Genomic DNA, 21,736 nt, shown 5'->3' with positions numbered 1-21,736 from the left:
TTATATCTAGTTTCATAGGCTCTGATATTCAGAGCTAACAGAAAATTAGGAGGGAAGAGTTTCAAAGGAAAAAGGGCCAAAATTTAAATGAGAGGTTATAAGTATATGTTTGCATTAGATCTAGATGAAGAAAGGTTTTTACCTAAGGTGCAGGCTGGCCATATGTACGTGCCGTTGATGTCACAATTAATGTCAATCTCTTTTTATTCAGGTAATAACTAAGGCAACTTTTACTAAAGCTTTGAATGCCAAATTCTAAATATGTAACAGCATATTACAGAAGTAGTTCTGAAGTTTGGATGAAGCAGGCCTATGCTTGTGCAACCCTCAGTGTTCTCTGCTTGATTCCCATTGGTTAGGAGTGGGAGTCCTAAAACATGACTGTTTTTAAAGTGCCTACTTGGGTTCTTCAAGATATAAATGTAGACTTCTCCATGTTTATGATACAATATTTAAGATAAAGCTATAAAACATACAGGACTTAAAAACCCCAAAAATATATTAAACCTCTTTGGTTTTAAGTAGCCATCAACAGTATAATTCAAAATATTTATAAATTATAATATACTAATATTCATAAAGTTGGTAAGGACATGAGAATTGGCTGTTTCTTATATACATTCAGTATAATAGCTTTTTTTTTTTTTTTAATAGGACAGGAAGCCCTATCAGTAGAAACCCAATTTAGTGGTAGTTTTTATTTCCATTTCATCCTGAATGCAGTGTCTACATAGCTTATGTCCAAATTTTTAATATTGTGTTTGTGGTATGTTATATTCCAGAGATTTCAAAGTAGCAACAATAAAAGAAATATGTAAGATACGTCTAAGAAATTGTTTGAAAATCTGAAAACACTGAGGAAAAAAGTCAAAGAAGTCTTGTTAATTAAAGAAGTAATGTAATATACCACATATTTGAAATTTATTTCAGTTGCTATTTTGAGCTATTATTAAAATGGTTGAAAATATTGAGCTCTTAACATTGCTGTTATATTTTAAGGGAAGTGGAGTGCATGGCAAATATACAATATACAGATTGAGTATTTATTCTGGAAAATTCTAATTTACAGATAAGACCTGAGAAGCTAGTGGGTCAGGTACCTTAAATTAAGGATTACTTGAAACATTCTCTTCAGTAGAAATGATTGAAGAAAAGATGTTTTTTTTCATAAGATGCCTTTTGTGGAAATAAAGTGACATTCCATCCTACACATTATTACCACTCAGCATTCTATGTGCTGGGGAAATTGGAGAGCAGGGATCATTTATTAGCATGAGCAGGCAAAGGCTGGCTGTGCTTTCAAAGTCACAACCAAGTTTTAGAACTTGTTATAGGAGTTTTTGAAGGGCAGGGATAACTGAGGCTACATTTTCATGAAGTTATGAATATCTTTACTTTAAGGTATTAATTATCCAGCGCTTGCACTTGAACCTACTTAAAAATAGTTTTTTATATAGATTTCAGAGGGAGAGAGAGAGAGATAAAAACGTTATTGATGACAGAATCATTGATCAATTGCCTCCTGCATGACCCCCCACTGGAGATCAAATCCACAACCCGGGTGTGTGCCCTGACTGGGATTCGAACCCTGACCTCATGGTTCATAGGTTGATGTTCAGCCGCTGAGCCAGGCTGGCCTGGTTGAAAACTATAAGTATCTTTAAGCTATAACTATTTGAATCAGGGAGAAGTGTATTCAGTTTTCTTCTTAAGATCACAGAATGAATAGGCATGGGCCTTAAACAGTTGTCTTTCAGTTTAATCACTTTCTCTATGGCTGTATTCTGGAAAAAGGTTACTATATAAAACTTGAAATCTTAAAGTATGACTAGAAACATAATAGATTAACTTTTGTTATATAGTGTGGTAATGTGACTATGACATTAGAATAGCAATCATAATTTTTGACTTTGGTCCCACCTTATGATTGTGGGCCTCTATTTCTTTACATTAAAAGGTTTGAAATAGGTTTATTCTTTCAAAAGACCATTTACTAGGAATCATTGGACTTAGCAGCGAGCAAAAGTTAGGCTGGGATAAAGGCCATTATTTTTATTATTTTTCTCCTAAAGAATTCCGTTTACAGTAATGTTCTTTGTTGATACAGAATTACATATTTACCTTCATAAGGTCTCAAAGTGTATTTTGCCCAACTCCTTCCCTGACTAAAGAGGACAATTGAAGCTGGAGAGGTAGCCTCTATCAGTTCATATTACATGTCAGCAATCTCCTGTCTTTGAAGATTGGAACAAACCAGCACATTTTGAAGTTTAATAAATTTCATCTATAATGTGTTTCTTAAAAACTATTAGAACTGTTAGTTTTTTGACACAGCAATCAAATATTGAGAGTAATATTACAACTAAAAAAAACCCAATAGAATCCTAGTTTGGACTACCATTAAAGGATGTATCAGCTGAAAAAATAGGCCATGTCAACTGAAAAAATACCAATGGGTACTGAAGGCCCAAGAACACCTTAGGTTGCTTTTACTGAAGTGCTAAGGGAATCCACAGTCTGGCAGGGAACTCCCCCCACCCCCAACCCCCCCTGGACTTTAAAATTTAGCTAACACCAATTTGGAATTTTTGTGGATGACAAGAGGAATCTGTAGTTTTTGTATTTTCTCCCCAAGAGCTGCCAGCCTCCCACACCTGCACCGGTGCTTTGGAGCTGTGCGTGCACGACCCGCCCCGAGGCTGCTGTTCCCCTGTGTGCGCTCCAGACCAGTTTTGAGCTCTGAGCGGTGGCTGCAGCCTGTTGATCCCATTTCCTCCTGCGCTGGTTCGGGCTAGGGAGTGGCCCTCCCAGGACTTCCACTGTTTTGTGCTCGGCCCCGGCATTCACAGGGCCCCAGTGCATTGTTTTCTAACTGGCAGTGGAGGGGAGCGCTTGGGCTAGGACCGTTCTTGTACATTCTTTCCTCTCGGGCTGCGTGTCCGCTCTTGTTCCTGCGCGCTCTCCGCGTCCTTCCCGGCTTCCTGTTAGCCAAGGGGATCGCTCTCTCTGAACCGAAAACTTCCCGGTGCGGAGTGGACCCTCCCGGAACATGCCCTTCTCTTCCGTGCGCACCGGATGGGAGCGGGGGTGGGCCGCAGACTGAGCGCCGCGGTGGGTCGGGAGCGCGGAAGGAAGGACGGGGCCCGCCGGCGGCTGCGGCGGGAGAGGTGCGGCTCAGCGGGACGCTGCGGGCGGTGGTGCGGGCCGGGCAGTCCCTGCCCCTGGGGCGGAGGGGCCCTCCGTCTCCGGCGGGTGTGTGTGTGTGTGTGTGTGTGTGGATTCCGAGTCCCGGAGGTGGCAGGGTGCACCCCAGGGACGGGGAGTCGGAGGAATCTAGGTTCCCTTTCTTCTCCAGGGGCCACTCGTGCTTATGCTGCCCGTGAGCCGGGGAAGGAGCATCGCCGCTGCCGGGCCTTGGTGTTTCTGTGTGTGTGTGTGTATGTATGTGTGTGTGTGTGTGTCTGTGTGTGTGTGTGTGTCTGTGTGTGTGTCTGTGTCTGCTGAGGTTTCTTGTCCTCGCGGCGCTCGCGTCCCTCCCGGGGACTCCGGACCCCGGGGAAGTGGGAGGTTGCCCGGTTCCCGCTGCCACTCGCAGCCTCTGCCCGCGCTGCGCGGATCCTGGGTCAGGGCGCCTGTCCATCCCGGGACGCCCGGGGGTGGACTGGGGAGGGGGGTAAGTGGGAGGGGGGCACCTGGCCCCGTGGACCCTGTTCGCGAGGCCGGTGGGGGCGGGAGAGGGCGGCGGCCGGGCGCCCACCCACTGACCGGGCGGTGCTGTCCCCGCAGGAGCCGGAGAGGATGGCCGGGGCCGGCGGCCAGCACCCTCCCCCGGGGGCCACGGGCGGCACGGCTGCCGGGCCCAGCGCCGCGGCCACCCCCGCTGCCGCCTCGGCGGGGCCCGCAGAGGATTCGTCCGACAGCGAAGCGGAGCAGGAGGGGCCTCAGAAACTGATCCGCAAGGTGTCCACCTCGGGGCAGCTCCGGACCAAGGTGAGGCGGCCGCCGGGGCGGGGAGGGGAGGAGAGGCGCCCGGGGCGCCGGGAGCCCAGGGGCGGGGCCGCGGGGTGGACGGGGCGCAGCTGGAAGGATTCCTCCGGCCGCCGAGGTGAGGTGGGCTGCTCGGGAGAGCTGGGGCCTGAGATGCAGGAGACGGAGCTTCGGCTGGCGAGAGCGTGGGAAAAAGCAGAGGCGCTTGTTGAGAGTTCCCAGCAGGGAACTTAAATGTTTCCTTGTTTGCCCTCCCTGCCTAGCAAAAGTTTGGTAGAGTGTGTGTGTTGCTCAGTAAGAGGAAAGCAGGCCAAGGAACCATGGCTGCGGGGCCTCGTCTTCAGGGGGAAGCTACCTGCCCCTGGCCTGACCCGCTCTGAGAGGGCAGGTGATGCGGCAGCCCCTTTGCCTTCTGCTGTGGTTTGGAAGAAGGCCAGCGACAACACTAGTAGACGACGCACCCAGCTATCTCCATGCCCAGCTGCAGGCCAGATTTTTCTCCTGGTAGTTTCCTGCTAAGTGCATAGTTCAAATTTTACCAACATACCACATGGCTATTTTTTAATAATGAAGGGTAAGCTCTTTGTATTACATGGAGGTTAGCATGTTACTCTTTTATGTAGCAGGTACTATTGATCTGTGAGAGCTCATGGTTGAGAGCTTTAATTTGATCGTGAACATATACATAACTAATGCTTAGGACTCAATGAATGGTTATTTATATACATAGTAACTCGGTGCATGGATTCGTGCACATTGAAAGGAAATTAATTAGAAGGTGGCTGGTGGGGCGGGACTGGGCAAGAGGGCTGGATACGCCCTGGAGCCAACCTCCTGTGGTCCTTCTCTGGCCAGCTGCATCTAGGGCACTGCTTGGGCTCAAAGGGCGGCTGCAGAGTGAGCAGGATTCCTCTTGGCCTGGCCTGCAGGGATCGAGTGCAAACCGGCTCTCTGACATCCCTTGAGGGGTCCCAGAGTGCAAGAGGACACTGTAAAGTTGCTGTTGTACTGGGTGTGGGACACAAACGCAAGTGTGCAGTAAACCAGATTCAGGGTGACAGTACCCCAGCAACAACATAACCCACTGCCGAAAGTGGAATTGCACAGCTCCATGAGGAATTGGGCTCTCTCCTCTCTGTTTACAGGGTGGGTCACCCAAGAACTGCCACTGCCAAGTCACTGTAGCTCTGCAGCTCCTGCATTGAGCGACTGTCCCCTGGTGGTCTGTGTGTGTCATAGCGACCAGGCGGAGGGACACTTAGCATATTAGCCATATATATATATGTGTGTGTGTGTGTGTGTATGTGTATATATATATGTATATATATATATATATATATATATATATATATATATATATATATATTCTAGAAGCCCAGTGCATGAATTTGGTATAGGTGGGGTACCTCAGGGTAGCTTGCAGGGATTGGGCTGAAACTCAGTCCAATGCCACTTGCAGCTCCTACCTGCTGCTCCTGCTCATTCTGGCCCCCCTGTGCCTGCTGCGGGTTCCCACCCAATCAGTTCCGATCAGGAGAGGCTTGTGCTGCCATAGCAGCGCTCACCAGCCATGAGCCCTGCCTCTGGCGCCCTCCCAAGGGGAGTGGCATGCGGGATTGGGCTGAAACTGGATTTCTGACATCCCCCTAGGGCAGCGTTTTTCAACCCCCAGCAGCAAGCTAACCTACTGGTCAGAGCATCTGCCCCCTAGTGGTCAGTGCACATCATAGCAAGCAGTTGAGCAGCTATAGCATATTATTAGCATATTACGCTTTGGTTGGTTGTTCGGTTGTTCTGCAGTTTGATCTATTTGCATATTACCCTTTTATTACATAGGATGAGAGGCACAGTACAGGAATTTGTGCACAGGTGAGATCTCTCAGCCTGGCCGATGATAGGGCTGATCAGGGCCATCTTGCCCAGATCTGATTTGGGCTGATCAGGGTTGGCCAGTGGGGGGGATAGATTCTAATATATATAGAGATTCTAGTTTTGATTAATCACATGGAAAGTTTGTTTTCAGTGGAAAATTTTAGTGAGAAATTTGAAAAATGAGCTTTATAAATTTAATATAAATTTTAAATTTAATAAAATCATTGGATCTGTGTTCTTTAAAAATAAATTTGCAAAAGTTAATTTATTCTATATTTTTATGAAAATTTGTTTTCTAAGGTCAGTAAAACCCTATATGAATATCTAACTTTTATTTTGTGCCTATGAACTAATGTTTTATTAGTTTACCTCCTTTTTTTCTAAAATAAGTGTAAGCACACAACAAATGTTAACATGGCAGTTAATAAAAAGTAAAGGATTGCTTTAGTCATGTTTAAGAGCACCTTTTGTAATTCCTCTTAATAGTAACACTTGCATTTTATATCACTGGTGATAAATTAAGAATGTGGGGTTTAAGATGTTTTTAGAAGATTAAAGCTAAACAAGATGGAACTTTCCTAAGAGTTCCTTTATCATTTGAAACTTTAATTTTTTAATTTTTAAAGAAGTTCTTAAATTGTTAATAATGGGAAAAATGGCAGGTTTTTAAAAAAGAATATGTTTTATATATTTATATTAATGATTAAAATTCCTTGCATATTTATATCTAGATTATTCAGTAAATTTATACAGTGTGAAAGAAACTTTAGAGATGGCTCTAATTTGAAGTGAGTAAAGTCAAACAACAAATTTATTGGAAGTACCACTAAAATTTGTAGATTTCACAAACTCATAGTGATAACTAAGATTGCATTATTTAAATTCTATATTCCTTATGGTTTGGAGTAAAGCATGTTTATTGAAACTAAATTTTACAAAGCACATTGTTAAGTTTTTTATTTAATTTTTCTGATAAAAATATTGAGCACATGCATTTGTTGTGAATATAGATCATTAGTGATCATTAAATGAAATGTTCTTTAAATATCCCAAAATCTATGTAATTTCAGAAATTCTGCATTCTAGCTGAAAATGAATGTGAATGAGGTTTTGTTTGATTAACATATAAGTTAATCAGCATTTTCATATATAAACACCTGAGATAAGGTCCTAAAACTGCCTTATATACAAACACCTGAGATAAGGTCCTAAGCCTCAGCCTTTCTGCCTTACCCATTCCCCAATCCAGACTGTTCATATATGCTACAAATCTCATAAGTTACATTTTTTCCAGCACATTTACTGATTCTCAGGGAAATGAGTGAGGGCAGTGAGGGCATTCATAGAATGAGAACTGCTAAATTTAATATTGGTTCCCAGTCTTTAATTATGATCCAGATAATATCATAGTTAAGGGAAAAGATCTTTAGAAAAAGACAGACATTAGATTGATCCCCTCCACAGACATGTAAGATTGGGAGATCCTGGAGATGAGGCTCAGGATTAGCCCAAGGCCTAATGGTTTTTAAGACAGCAGTAGCAATTCTTGCCTACATCCTGAAGATAGACCAAAAGACCAATGGGTCTGACAGGTTGTGATTACTAGTTGCATCTTTGACCCTGGTTGAGTAACAGCCTGGGATGGTGTGTGTGGTACATGTACATATACCTATGGCTAAGGGGACCAGTCGTCCCGCTTTTGGTGGGACAGTCCCGATTTTTAACATTTTGTCCCACTTCCCACGACGTTTTAAAAAAGTCCCAATTTGGGATGCGGGATGCGGGACAAATTGTTAAAAATCGGGTCGTCTGGTCACCTTAACCTACCATATGCACATATACCTAGGCTTATATATGTTTGCATATATATGCTCTTTATAAAGCATTTATGTATAGATGTACAGAGGGCCTACAGCAGAGTGAATTACAGGTAGAGATAAAAAAATTCTTAAGTGAGTAACTGTACATATTATATATGTACATATAATGCTTTATTTGTATGGATATTATTATTAAAACATAGTACTTACCTGAGTTGCCATTAAGATCCTTAGGGTCATAAAGCTATTTGGTATCTAGTTTGGGTTTGGAGTAAGAAAAGGCCATTAACGTTTAGTAATTACCTTATTAGAAGTGTTTTTCTGATGTAAATACTGGCTAATGTTTTAAATAATTTGAATGTCAGTGAAGAAACAGTGTAATGTGGCATTTAAAAAGTGTCCAGAGTGGGAGAGGTTATGTGATGACCGGAGGATACCCAGTGGAAAGTAGTCTTCTTCTCACCCCAGAACTTCTAGCCTCTGTCTCAGAGGGCTTTTTTTTTTTTTTTTTTTTTTTTTGGTGTGGTTCTAGAAAATTTTTATGCACATACCCATATTTCTTTTAAAAATACTCATGGGAGCATTTGATACACATACTACGTCTTGTTTGTTTGAAGATATAATATAGAGATCATTTCCTTTTTTAAAAATTATGTTTTTATGGATTTCACAGAGAAAGAAAGAGGGAGAGAGAGAAACATAGTGATGAGAGAATCATTTTTTTTTAATGATGGCAAAGTATTCCATTTTGTTAGCTTGAACTACTAAAATGATTACAGGAATAACAGGAAATATAAACAACCCAATTTAAAGAAAACAAATAGAAGAAACTTTCAATATTTTACTTAAATACAAAGGATCAGATTGCAAAGGTAATGAACAGATGATGTTAAATATTAGGTCTAGTAATAATGTCTTTTTCTAATACTTTTTAAAATCGAATTTATTTAAACAATACAACAAAATTTAATCAACAATATAGTTGCTGTTGTTTTCTACTACTTGTGCCCAACGCTCAGGAAGCATTTTAATCCCTCTGTTGTAAAATTCTTGTGATTTTGATGCAAAAAATTCGGTCAATGCATTTTTGAGGCATTCTTCATTATTAAATTTTTTTCCAAGAAGAAAGTTTTGCAAAGAACGAAACAAATGGTAATCGGAAGGGGCAATATCAGGAGAATATGCAGGTTGAAGGAGAACTTCCCATTCCAACTGGCGCAGTTGATGTTTCTCATCGATGTTTCTCATTGATGTTTCTCATCGATGTTTTTAATTCTCTATCCCTCTCTCTTCCTCTCTGTAAAAAAAAAAAAAATCAATAAAATATATTTTTTAGAAAAGGTGGAACTTGCTTCAGCTACCATTGTCTCCACTACACAGTGGGCGCATAGCTCTGACCTTTGCCAGAGCTCCAGGCCTCCAGCCTTCCCGGTCCTGGCCCACACCTCTCTGCTCCTGGAGACAATGGGCCGCTTCCCCAAGAATATATCTTGAAAGGTAACTAGGTGAGGTGATGGATGTGTTAATTAACTTAGTTGTAATATTTCACGGTGTATATGTCTATCAAATTACCACATTGTATACTTTAAGAATGTACAATTTCATTTGTCACTTGTATCTCAATAAAGCTGGAAAAATTGGTTGAAAATGGGAAACTTCATATGGTTCGACCCAATGATGGTATATCATCATTTAATTAACCAGTTCTCTGTGGAAAATAATAGGGGTTATTTTAGGACAACACTAATCTCAAGGTGTTTTTTGTGTGTCGTGTCCCCCCCCCGCCCCCCCCCCCCGCTACACACACACACACACACACACACACACACAGTGGATATGATGACTTTTTAAGCAACGAATTAAGGAATTAAGATTGGCATGTTTTTTAAATTTTTATTTTTTTAATCCTCACTTGAGAATATTTTTCCCTTTTTTTTTTTTTTTTTAAGAGGGAATAGAAAAAAGTGGGGAGGAAGAAAGGGGGGGGGAGAGATAGAAACGTTAATGTGAGAGAGATACATTGATCAGTTGCCTCCCCCACCTGCCCTGACCAGGGCTGGGGATCAACCTACAGCCCAGGTATGTGCCTTTGACCCAGAATTGAACCTGAGACACTTTGGTCCACAGGGTAGACAGACATGCTTTTAAAATTAGTTTGGTTTAATAAAATCTTCATGTACTTAAAAAAAATTATCTTTATTGTTGAAAGTACTACATATGTCCCTTTTGTTTGTGTGTTTTTATTACCGACCCTCCTCCCATCCCAACCCCACCTCTCTTAGGCTTATGTACTTTCTAGTGCCCTTCTTACATCTCCATATTATATATTTCTCCATTTCCCACTTTTTCTCTGGTTTCTTTGTCTTTGGTGACCTTTCTACTATTATCTTTTTCTGTTTCTCATTTGACTCCTTCCTTTATATCAGCTTAGTGGAATTTTAGTAATCTCACCTAGGTACCCAGTCGCTAAACACCAGATCGTTTTATGGCTGCCTGTGTTTCCCCAAAGGAAAGAAAAGCAGTTTTATACAAAAGTGGAGATAGTGCTGATGTGGAGAAGCCAAAGGGAGCTGTAACCTGCCATCTCTTTCCCCTTCTCTTTACTCTTGGTTGTTATTCCTAAAGTCTTAATCTTGTCCTGAGGTGGTTGATTTTACATTTTGATTTATGATTGTAGAGGATTTCACAGGTATTTCCTGAGAAGGAGACATTTTGAAACAACGCTGATACAAACTCAGACCACCTTGATTTTGATCATGAATGTGAAGGAGGTTTTGTATGCTTTTGTTCACCTATGAATACGGTAGCCTTTCATCTTGTAGGGACTGGCTGGAGGAACCTTGGTTGGGTTTATGGACTAGGATTATTCACCCATCAGAAGCAAAATATAAACAAATCAGAGGCCCGGTGCATGAAAATTTGTGCACTGGGGTTGGGGGGGGGCGGTGTTGTCCCTCAACCCGGCCTGTACCCTCTCATAGTCCGGGAGCCCTTGTGGGATATCCTTAGTGCTGCTGCAGAGGGGAGAGAGGCTCCTGCCACTGCCATTGCACTTGCCAGCAGTGAGCCTGGCTTCTGGCTGAACAGCGCTCCCCTGTGGCAGTGCACTGACCACTAGGGAGCACACTGACCTCTTGAGTTGAATGTCTGCCCCCTGGTGGTCAGTGTACATCATAGCAACTGGTTGTTCCTCTGTTGAGCTGAAGCCGGCTCTCCGACATTCCCCGAGGGATCCAGATTCTGAGTGGGCGCCAGCCAGGTCGAGGGATTCCACCAGTGCACAGTCAGGGCCAGGGAGGGATGTGGGGGGTTGGCCAGCTGGGGAGGGTCTGTGGGAGGGCTCCAAAGTGTGCCTGGCCCATCACTCAGTCTTGATCTGCCAGACCCCAATAGCAAGCTACCTACCGTTTGGAAGGTCTGCCCCCTGGTGGTCAGGGCACATCATAGCGAGTGGTTGAGCGACCTTAACATATCATTAGCATATTACATTTTGTTTGGTTGAACAGACGACCGGACACTTAGCATATTTGGCTTTTATTATATAGGATGGGAACCATCTCAATGACATTGACTCATGTCATGTATCAAAAATGCCTCCTAATTGGATTTATTAAGGTCTCTCTCTTTTTTTTTTTACACTTATATGTCTTCACACAGTTAATTTTGAATATCCATAAATGAATCTAAATTTAGGTAAAACTTACCCAAACACTGGAAAGCTTGTCAGAACTTTGCAATATTATACACCCATTAAGGCATCTTGTTAAGCCCACTAAGGAAAGGGCAATTGGCATGCTCTTCTCCCTCTTCTTTCCCCACAGGCATGCTCTCCTTAACTCTAAGGGACCCACAAGACTTGTAAACAGGGGAGCAATGGGCAGTGGCAGCTGGTCCTGGACTAACTCCCTGAACCTACCCCGAAGGCCCCCTTTTCTCTGACTCCCCAGTGAGTTACAGCAGCCCTGCCTTGGTCACGTCTTTCCCAGAACGTTCTCAGGAGCCACCGCAGCCCAGCCCAGGCTCTATCCTGTTGCTTCTATCCTAGGCCCTTCCTTGTTTCACTGTCCCCAGCTTTAATAAATGTACTCTCAAAGTAAAAAAATGTAAAAATAGGAAAAGAATAATCACCACTTCCATTAGTGCCTCAATTTTATAGATTTTATTGATTTTTCACAGAGAGGAAGAGAGAGAGATAGAGAGTTAGAAACATCGATGAGAGAGAATCATCGATCAGCTGCCTTTTGCACACCCCCTACTGGGGATGTGCCCACAACCAAGGTACATGCCCTTGCCCGGAATCGAACCCGGGACCTTTCAGTCCGCAGGCCTACGCTCTATCCACTGAGCCGAACCGGTCCCGGCTAGTGCCTCAATTTTAAATTAACTTGAAGGATGTATGAACAAACTCTTGTATTTTTTATGATGAAGTAGTATTTGGAAATATTGATTTGTATTTTTCCCTGCCTTCTGAGATGTAGTTTGTGCAACTAAAACATTATCTTTTATCATATCATAAAAATGGAATAGAGGAAACTTGCTCAGAGTTTTTCAAATAAATGGTAGGTGGCAGTCCATTAGTGAGTCTGATGGTTCACATCCAGCATTTGAAACAGAAACAGCATAGGTTAGGAATTATTTAAAACTTAAACCCACAGTTCTGGGTGGAATCATTGGGTTGGGTAATGGTCCCAAGAGGATGAGAAAGCAAGACATGGCCAGAAGATGGTTAAGAAATGGAAATAAAGTAATAGTGAAAGGTTTATTGTTCAGAAATGCAGTATGATAATGAGAAGCAAGTAGGAAAGTTTACATTTTGTTTTGTGTTTTTAAAAAAACATGTTATTGATTTTTTTACAGAGAAAAAGGGAAAGGGACAGAGAGTTAGAAACATCGATAAGAGAGAAATATTGATCAGCTGCCTCCTGCACAACCCCCACTGGGGATGTGCCTGCAACCAAGGTACATGCACTTGACTGGAATCGAACCTGGGACCCTTCATTCGCAGGCCGATGCTCTGTCCACTGAGCCAAACCGGTTTCGGCGGAACATTCACATTTTGAAAGGTGATGAGCTTGAAGATGTCTTGAAAAATAAGAGTAACATTCATCTAGGGCAGAAGTTGGCTAACTTTTTCTATGGAGGCCACATAGCAAATATTTGTAACTTTGTGGGCCAGAGAGTCTTTGTCAAATCTACTCAGCTCTACTGTTGTCATAGCAACCATAGACTGTACTTCAGTAAGTGGGGCTGCATTCCAACAAAACTTTAAGGACACTGAAATTTGAATTTGAAACATTTTTATGGGTTAAGAAATTTTTTTTAAAGCCATTTAAATATGTAAAAACCTTCTTAGCTCGTGACTACAAAATTAGGTGCCAGAAGGATACGACCCATTGGTTTGGCTTATGCGAGGCAGTTTGCTGACCCCTTTTCTAGATGACGGGAAATTAGGTTTGCAGAGCATGGTGCAGTTAAGGTGCTGCCAAATACCATCAACATTTTAGGGACCAAATAAAGCTAGATTTCAATCCATTTAAAAAATCTCATCTTCGTAGAACGTTTTATTTTTAGCTTGGTTTGCGTCTTTGCTCCCATTTTAATGTGAACTAAATATAGACTGGAAAGTTTGAGTCTTGCTACAGTAATATATGGTATAACAGCTTTCTTTCCATTTTGATTATCCGGTTAAGCATGATATCCTAATATTAAAGATAAGAGACGTTATAAATAACTTATTAAACCTTTACATATAACTTAAGGTGCATTATTCGGAAGTATCTAAGTTTAGAAAGCTTTCACTCAGTGTAAGGCTGCGTGTTTGCTGTCGTGGTGGGAGTTGATCAAAGGTTCAATGAAGCTATGCAGCTGCCATTGTAAACGACTCCCGGCTCCTCTCTGTTTCCAGGGGACAGTGCTTCCCTCATATTGGATTTGTTAGGCTTTACTTACTCAGGAAATGTGTTTATAAGCGAAGGTTTTAATTAAAGAGAGTTTGCTTTAGTCTAAAAATAGACCTTTAAAAAAGACCATAACATGTTAGAACATTACATTTTTCCCTTGGCAAATTTGTGTCATCTTGTTGGGGACCCAGTATTTTTCACTGTGAATATTTTGTTACTTGAATATACATTTGTATTTTTGACTTGGACAAGTGGCTTAACATTATCAGTAACCATTATTGATCATAGCCTTAATTTCACTGCTTTATGAGATGTAGTGTCAATGTACATTGTTTCTATTTTAGACTGCTGCTTATTTTTTCAAGTGAACATATATGGTAACAATTTCCTCCCCTGTGCTTTTTGTTATGAAGATAACAAAATGGCTGCTAGGCTCTTGTTTTATACGAAGGAAATAAGATTAATTTTATCATGTTAACCTCAAATGGATTTTCTAATCTCACCATGCTGTTTAAATACCAGGACATTTTCAAACCACTGAAATATAATCCTATATAATAAAAGCCTAACATGCAATTTGACTGAACGGAGGAATGGCTGGTCACTATGATGCTCACTGACCACCAGAGGGCAGATGCTCAATGCAGGAGCTGCCCCCTGGTGGTCAGTGTGCTCCCACAGGGGGAGTGCCACTCAGCCAGATGCCAGGCTCAGGGCTGCAAGTGCAGCAGTGGTGGCGGGAGCCTCTCCCACCTCGGAGGCAGCGCTAAGGAGCAGCAAGCCAAGCTGTAAGGAGCAGAAGGGCCGTAAGGAGCGAGAGCTCTCAGATTGCAAGAGGGCACAGGCCAGGCTGAGAGACCCTCCCGAGTGCATCGGGCCTCTAGTTCAATATGATAAATCCTTTTTACATAAGCTTGAAGCATTTATGTCAGAAATTTAAAAATACCTTTCTACTTAGATTTTATTGCTTACACAGCAGATTTATATACATGATCTCATCCAACAGTGGCATGAATTTATCAGAATTTTACAAATGATAACATTGCAGCTAAGTTTGACTATCTCCTGAGTAAATGAAAGGGCTGGAACTCAGAAGCAGGACTTCTAACTACTGTACTGTTATTCCTTGGCACAGTGGATGCAATGGATGGGTTCCAAATGCCTTCTTTTAGTAGTCCTGTGGGCTTCCTGGATTTTAAAACTTTACAGTATAGAAGCACAGATGTGTGCAGGCAATCTCCTCACTTCTCTTCGTCTCTCCCCTCCCCTGTCCCTTAAATTCATTCCCCTTCTCCTCTCCTCTCCCTTCCCTTTCTCCTTCTTCCTGCCCCGCCCTCTATTCATTTTTAAAATCTCTGAGTATGTCTCTCACCAGTGCTATAGGTTTCATAATACCCTTTTGCCTTTTAATCCCATTTTTTTTGGTGTGACATGTTTAAGAGTATATGTTTGGAAAGTGAATTTTGGAATAAAAAATTTCAGCTGAAATTTATATTAATTTTAATGACTGTTAGGAAAATATTGAGATTCTTGAAAATGAACGTTTCCAAGAATGTGTACTAAATGTGTACGTTTAGTACAGATTTAGAAGAAATCCTTATAGGTTTTGAACTCTTCATACAGATTTTCAAAGAAAACTGTTAGTTTCACTTCTATAGGTAAGATGCTATTTTTAAAAGGTCATGATATTTAAAAGTGTTAAAATGAATTATATGAAGTGATTTTCCATTTGGCCTATTAAGGCATAGTTGAAGAAAAAATATGAGTAAAGTTTATTTTTAACTACCTAAGGAATGAAAAGGACAGTTTTTTGGGGTCTAGCTTTCTCCATCTCACTTTTATTTGGATAAGAAAGGATTCAAAGGTGTATCCCTGAGCAGGCATGCTATTTTGAGTTGGATTATTTGAGCAAAGTTATATGCCACTTTAAAATGATGAATATATAATATATCAGTAATTTGTGAAGCATAGTGAGCCCCTGTGAATCTGCTTCCAAACTGGAACACTCTCAGTACCATGCATCTACCCGTCTACTTCTCTGTTTTACTCCTTGTTGCTCTTCAGTTCATCCCAAAAAATAGTTATGGTGTTCCAAGCATAGGTGCCAGGGATAGAGCTATTAAAAAACCCAAATAGACAAAAACCTTTGCTTTCATGTAGCTCACATTTCCATGCAAGAAGAATTTATAAATGCAGAAACATTTAAAATGCATAATATGGTAAAAGGTGAGAAGGGCTATAGGTAAATAAAATAAGCTGGGAAGGAGAAAGTCATCCTGAGAAGGTAACATCTGAGCATGATTTTGAGTGAATGATTGCCCCTAACTGCCTCTGCCTGCCTGCCTGATTGCCCCTAACCCCTCTGCCTGCCTGCCTGTTCAATAATCCCTAACCTCTCTGCCTGTCTGCCCGATCACCCCTAACTGCCCTCCCCTGCTGGCCTGATCTCAGACCCAATGTCCCTCCCCTGCCTGCCTGATCTTGCCCCAAACTGCCTTCCCCTGCCAGCCTGATTTTACCCCCAACTGCCTTAAAACCCTCCTCAGCCTCCACCTTAGGTTCTCCCTCACAGTTCACCCAGATTAGATTCTGATTGGTCAGTTTCTATGCCCGTCAGTGTCAAAAGCTCTGCCTCCTAGGCAGCCATTGGCTCCTCATAGTTCACCCAGATTTGTTTTTGATTGGTCGGTTTCTATGCCAACCAGTGGCTCTGGGCCTGATCAGAGAGGTGGGGCTAATCAGCAGCCCCTGCAGAGGCCCAGAGAGAAAGAGAGGTGCACTGCTGGCCAGGCCCAGAGAGAAAGAGAGAGGCAAGGACTGACCAACAGCTGCCATGGAGGCTACAGATCAGACCCTGCTTCTCTCTCCAGGCCTCTCTGTGGGCCTGATCCTCAGCAGTCAGGTCTGGGTTGCCGCACCCTCAGTGGCAGCAGTCAGTGCTGGGTCATGATGGCAACCCAGCACTGACTGCAGGAGTAACTCCTGGTGTTCAGTTGAGCCGTCAATTATTATGGTCATTGCCTTTTTATATATATAGATTAAAGGGAATAGTGTTGTTCCAGAATTAGTTTGATCTTTAAACTAAAATAAACATCTAAAACAAACTCTTGGCGAGAAATGGAGAAATAGCTAGAAAAGGACCTGGGGTCAAATAAGGACATTTTTTAATGTGAAATGATTTTTTTCTTTTAAAGAGAAAGAAAGCTATGCTTATGGTATGAGGACAATAATCCAATTGAGAAGGAAGAATAGATAATGCAGAAAATAAAGGAAAATTACTGGAACAATGTTGTTAAATATGGGAGGCAGGATGATCCTCGGAGGAGCTGGTCCTTCCTGGGCGAGGGACAGTTTAGTCGGTGCAGTAGAGGCAGGTTAGGTAGGTGCTTTTGGAAGTTCTCTGATTTTCAGGACCCTTGGTGGAACAAGAAGCTGGGTCATCAGCTAAAAATCAGCATAGAATATAGTAGAAACTTGAGGAGTAAAGGAAAGGTGTGAAATACTTGAATAAGAGAATGGAAAACTGACTAGAGTAGAGAAATAATGTGTGGATTTAGAGCACATGAAGTGAGTGACCATCAGTTTAAGATAAGCACTGTCATCCTGGCATGAGTAAAGGCACAGAGTACCGTATTTTTTGGACCATAAGACGCTCCGGACCATAAGACGCACCAGTTTTTAGAGAAGGGAAATGAAGAAAAAAAGATTCTGAAACAAATAGTGTCCTAAAATATTTTATGTGCATTAAAACCCAACATCACAGTCATAAACACATGTAATCAACCCTGTAAAGTAAACAGCAGCATTTAGAACCATTTTAGAGCCGGGCAAGCACACAGAGACCACACAGAGCCGGGCAAGTAAAAAAACTTTTTTTTAAAAGTATATGTGTAGGCTATATTTGGACCATAAGACGCAGGGACTTTTTCCCCCCACTTCTGGGGGAAAAAAAGTGTGTCTTATGGTCCGAAAAATACAGTAAGTGGAGAACTGGGGTAACCAGGTTTATGGGACTTGTGATTAAGAATGGCAGAATCAGAATGGACAGGGAGATTGAGGGTGGGTATAAAGGAAAGATTAAAATAACAAGTTCTGGAATTTATATTGGGTAAAGAATGAGTTCTTGAGACAGATTGGAGGAAGTGAGTAGCTGAGGAAGGGTGGAAGAGAAAATCATTGCATGGAAGTAAACTGTAGTCATTCAAGTGAAAAGGAAGAAGAAATAAAATAAAAGATTGCCAAAAGAAGGTGTACAGTTTTAATTACTTTATATGTTCATTACAGATACATTAATAATAGGTTTTGCTGGGGAAATTCTAGATCATGTAAGCATAGCTGGTATTCCTTCATCATTGAAATACAGAGAATATTTTACTAAGAACTTGAAAACGAAAGTTCCTCAGAGAAATAAATAGATCTGGTTTGGAATTTAAGAAAAACATACAACTGAAACCCTAATGTGCATACATAACTCATGAGTCCCAGTTCCAGTTCTTATTGGTTAAGTCACAGAATCTGTCTAAGCTTTAGTTTCCTCATAGGTACACCGTTTTAAGGCTCTTGTGAGGATTAGCTCAATGGTGGATAGTAAATGCTAGTAATTGTTAGCAATATATTCCAGAATCTTGAGGTAGAAGGTGCCCCTCTACGAACAAGTATGCAAGTGAGTGAGGTGCTAATGAAGTCTTTGGCCACAATGAAAACATTCCCATGCTTACTCTGCCTTTGGCAGGCCAGAAATCAGTTTGATTGAAAACCTTTTGGTAGGTAGGGAAGTTGAAGGAGATCCAGCCTTCTCCTGTTAACACTTATACCTTATCATCCATACATGTCACAATTCTCAATTATTACCATTTGAGCATTCATGGTTTTTCATCTCTTCTTTTTAAAAAAAATATTTTTATTGATTTCAGAGAGGAAGGGAGAGGGAGAGATAGAAACATCAATGATGAAAAAATCATAGATCAGCTGCCTTCTGCAGGTCCCACACTGGGGATCCAGCCCCCAACCTGGGCATGTGCCCTGATTGGGAATCAAACCGTGACCTCCTGGTTCATAGGTTGAGGCTCAACCACTGAGCCACATTGGCCAGGCTCATCCTTTTTCTTAAAGAAGAAGCACTCTAACATGTTGGGTTAGCTCCTTCATTTGTATTAAACAGGAGAGTGGACATAATGAAGGGACAAGAAAAAAAAATCATTCTATAGCATTATTACCTTAAGGGCCTAGTGTAGTGGTGTAATTGAGAGGTTAGAATGAAGAGGGGAAGTTACATGGGTTAGACTTTCATATCAAGGCAAACGGTGAGCATACACCTGAGAGGTTTCCTGGGAAATAGGTGAAGGAGGAAGACAGGGTCCTATGTGAACAAGTAAGAGAAACAGTAACTTACGGATTATTGTTGTCATTGTGACCTCATGTATACCTCATACTGATGTAGCCTGGAAAATGATGTACACTTTAACCATTGAAAGTACAACATGAGCACATAATATTTAAAATACTTAAATTATAAAGCAGTTGTATACTCATGTTGATATAGAAGCATTATTTATTAGAGCCAAAAAGAAGAACTCTAGTGTTCCTTGACAGATAAATAGATAAACAAAATGTAGTGTGTACACACACACATAGTGGGATATTATTCAGCTTTAAAGAGAACAGGAATTCTGACACATGTTACAACATGGATGAACCCAGAAATCTTTATGCTAAGTGATAAGTCCATCGCAAAAGGACAAACACTGTACGATTCCATTTATATGAGGTACGTAGAGTAGTTAAATTTCAAAGAGACAAAAATAGAAGAGGGGTTTCCAGGCACAAAGAAGGCGGGAAGGATGAAAAGTTAGTGTTTAATGGTTATAAACTTTTCAGTTTTGTGTGTGGATGATGGTGATGGTTGCACAGCAATGTAAATGCATTTAATACTACTGAACTGTACGTTTAAGCATGGTTAAAATGGTAAATTTTATGTGACATGTATTTTACCACAATTAAAGTATTAAGCAAGCTTCATAGAAATAGCCAAATCCTATATAATAAAAGACTAATGTGCAAATTGACCCCTTGACAGGGAATTTGACCAGGGGGTGGGATCAGCCAGCCAACTTCCCCTGTCCCGTCCCCTCAGCCAGCCAGACCCCGATCAGGGCGAGCCGGGCAGAACCCACCCATTCACGAATTCGTGCACCTGGTCTCTAGTAATATAAGATTTCTTTAGTGTGATAAAAGTGAAAAACTTAAGAAATGTGCAAAACATTAAGAAAACTATGAAACTTTGCTGAGGGACAAAAAATATTTGAATGAAGGCTAAAAGTTTTACCTAATTTATCTGTGCATTGCACACAATTACAAATACATATGCTGTTGTAATTTTGGTTAACTTACTAAAATGATCTGAAAGGTCATAAAATAATATCTAGTTACATGTTGAAAAGGAGAATAAGAAAGAGTGACTTAACCAATAAGACATAATTAAACTTAGCACAAAACTACAACAAAAATGAATGTGGCTTTGAATTAGGAATAAACTGAAAGATTGTTGGGACAGAATACAAGTTCCAGAAACTTGCCTGTTTATACTAATAAAAGGGTAATATGCTAATTAGACTGGGAGACCTTCTAGATGTCTTTCTTGACAAAGCCATGGTGGCAGGGCTGAGGCAAAGTGGTTAGGGGCGATCGGGATGATCAGGCTGGGCAGGGGAGGCAGTTGGGGGCAATCAGGTGGGGTGGGGGACGGCCGTTGGGGGCAATCAGGCTGGCAGGAGGGGCAGTTGGGAGCAAACAGGCTGGGGGGACAGTTGGGGGTGAGAAGGCTGGCAGAAGGGCAGTTGGAAGCAAATAGGCTCTCAGGTAGGTTAGGGGCGATCAAGCAGGCAGGCAGGTGAGCAGTTAGGAGCCAGCGGTCCTGGATTGCAAAAGGGATGTCCGAGGGGTCCCAGATTGGAGAGGTTGCAGGCCGGGCTGAGGGACACCACCTCCGTGCACGAATTTTATGCACTGGGCCACTAGTTAATACCTAAGAATATATCTTCCACTACAGATAATGTTTCAAATCAGTGGCGTAAAGAGGGATTACTCAATAATCCTCTTGAGGTAACTGTCTCACCATTTAGTTTTAAGAAATTGGAAAACCAATCCCTACCTCAAACTATGAACTACATAGTTCCCAGATGCGTTGGAGATAAAAATTTATAGTAAGTGAATCATAAAAATACTAGAGTAAGTATAGGTAAGTAATTGCATAGTTCAAAGGTTGGAGGGAATTTTCAAATGTGACACTAAAGAAGAAACCAGAACGAAAAAGTTTATTGAATCCTGACAGTTGAAATTCGTCATGAACCTTATAAAGCCTTTGTTTTTGTTATCAGATTGAAAAAATTCACTGCTAATACAGATGTCAAGGTACTTACCACCTATGTTTTCTTCTAGAATTTTTATGGTTTCAGGTCACTTTGAGTTCCTTTATGTATGGTGTAAGATAGTACAGTTTCATTCTTTTGCATGAGGCTGTTTAGCCTTCCCAACAGTATTTATGGACAAGACTGTTCTTTGGTCATTGTGCATCAATGGTTCCTTTATTATAAACTAATTGGACATATATATTGGGTTTATTTCTGGGCTATCTATTCTGTTTCATTGATCTTTGTATCTGTTTTCATGTCCATAGTATACTGGTTTGATTGCTTTGTAATATAGTTTGAAATCAGGAAGTGTAATGCTTTGTTCTTCGTTCTCAAGGTTACTTTGGCTATTCATTTAATTATGCAAATAAGGAGAATCAACTGTGTACTAAACTATCGTATGGGAAAATATGATCAATATCTGTGCCTTTCAAGGAAAACTAACATTCTATGGAACACATTTTAGAAAATGATTGGACAAGAAAACATTTATAAGAAACAATAGATCTTGCTTTCTTTTTTTTTTTTTTTTTTGCTTTTTTCTGCTTTATTAAAAATCTTTTACTCTGAGTTCCTTATATTAGTTTCAGGAGAAAAAAATGAGCAGAAACTTTTAAGTCATTTTTATCAAAGCGTATATAAACTTGTTTAAATACTCACCCGAGGGTATGTTTTTATTGATTTTTAGAGAGAGAAACATGGATGTGAGAGAGAAACATTGATCAGTTTTCTCCTGTTCACACTGTGA

At 41.2% G+C, this 21,736-nt stretch overlaps 1 protein-coding gene across 7 annotated transcripts in view; it reads left to right on the top strand.

The window, feature by feature from the left end:
- DGKH (diacylglycerol kinase eta) overlaps positions 1-21,736 on the top strand; it is a 173,043-nt gene that overhangs the window by 3,823 nt on the left and 147,484 nt on the right. For 5 of the 7 annotated variants that reach the window (XM_036454900.2, XM_036454898.2, XM_036454902.2 and 2 more), the window contains exon 2: positions 3,787-3,990. In XM_036454900.2, coding sequence (XP_036310793.1) covers positions 3,787-3,990 — 204 coding nt within the window. Of the gene's footprint in view, positions 1-3,079; positions 3,168-3,786; positions 3,991-21,736 lie in introns of those variants that run through there. The other 2 variants (XM_036454899.2, XM_036454904.2) reach the window with 2 other exon arrangements.

Source organism: Pipistrellus kuhlii, unplaced genomic scaffold (genome assembly GCF_014108245.1).
Source record: "Pipistrellus kuhlii isolate mPipKuh1 unplaced genomic scaffold, mPipKuh1.p scaffold_m20_p_3, whole genome shotgun sequence".
In the NCBI taxonomy this organism is placed as follows: domain Eukaryota; kingdom Metazoa; phylum Chordata; class Mammalia; order Chiroptera; family Vespertilionidae; genus Pipistrellus; species Pipistrellus kuhlii.
Note: the sequence above shows the minus strand (reverse complement) of the source record. Positions and strands in the feature narration are given on the sequence as shown.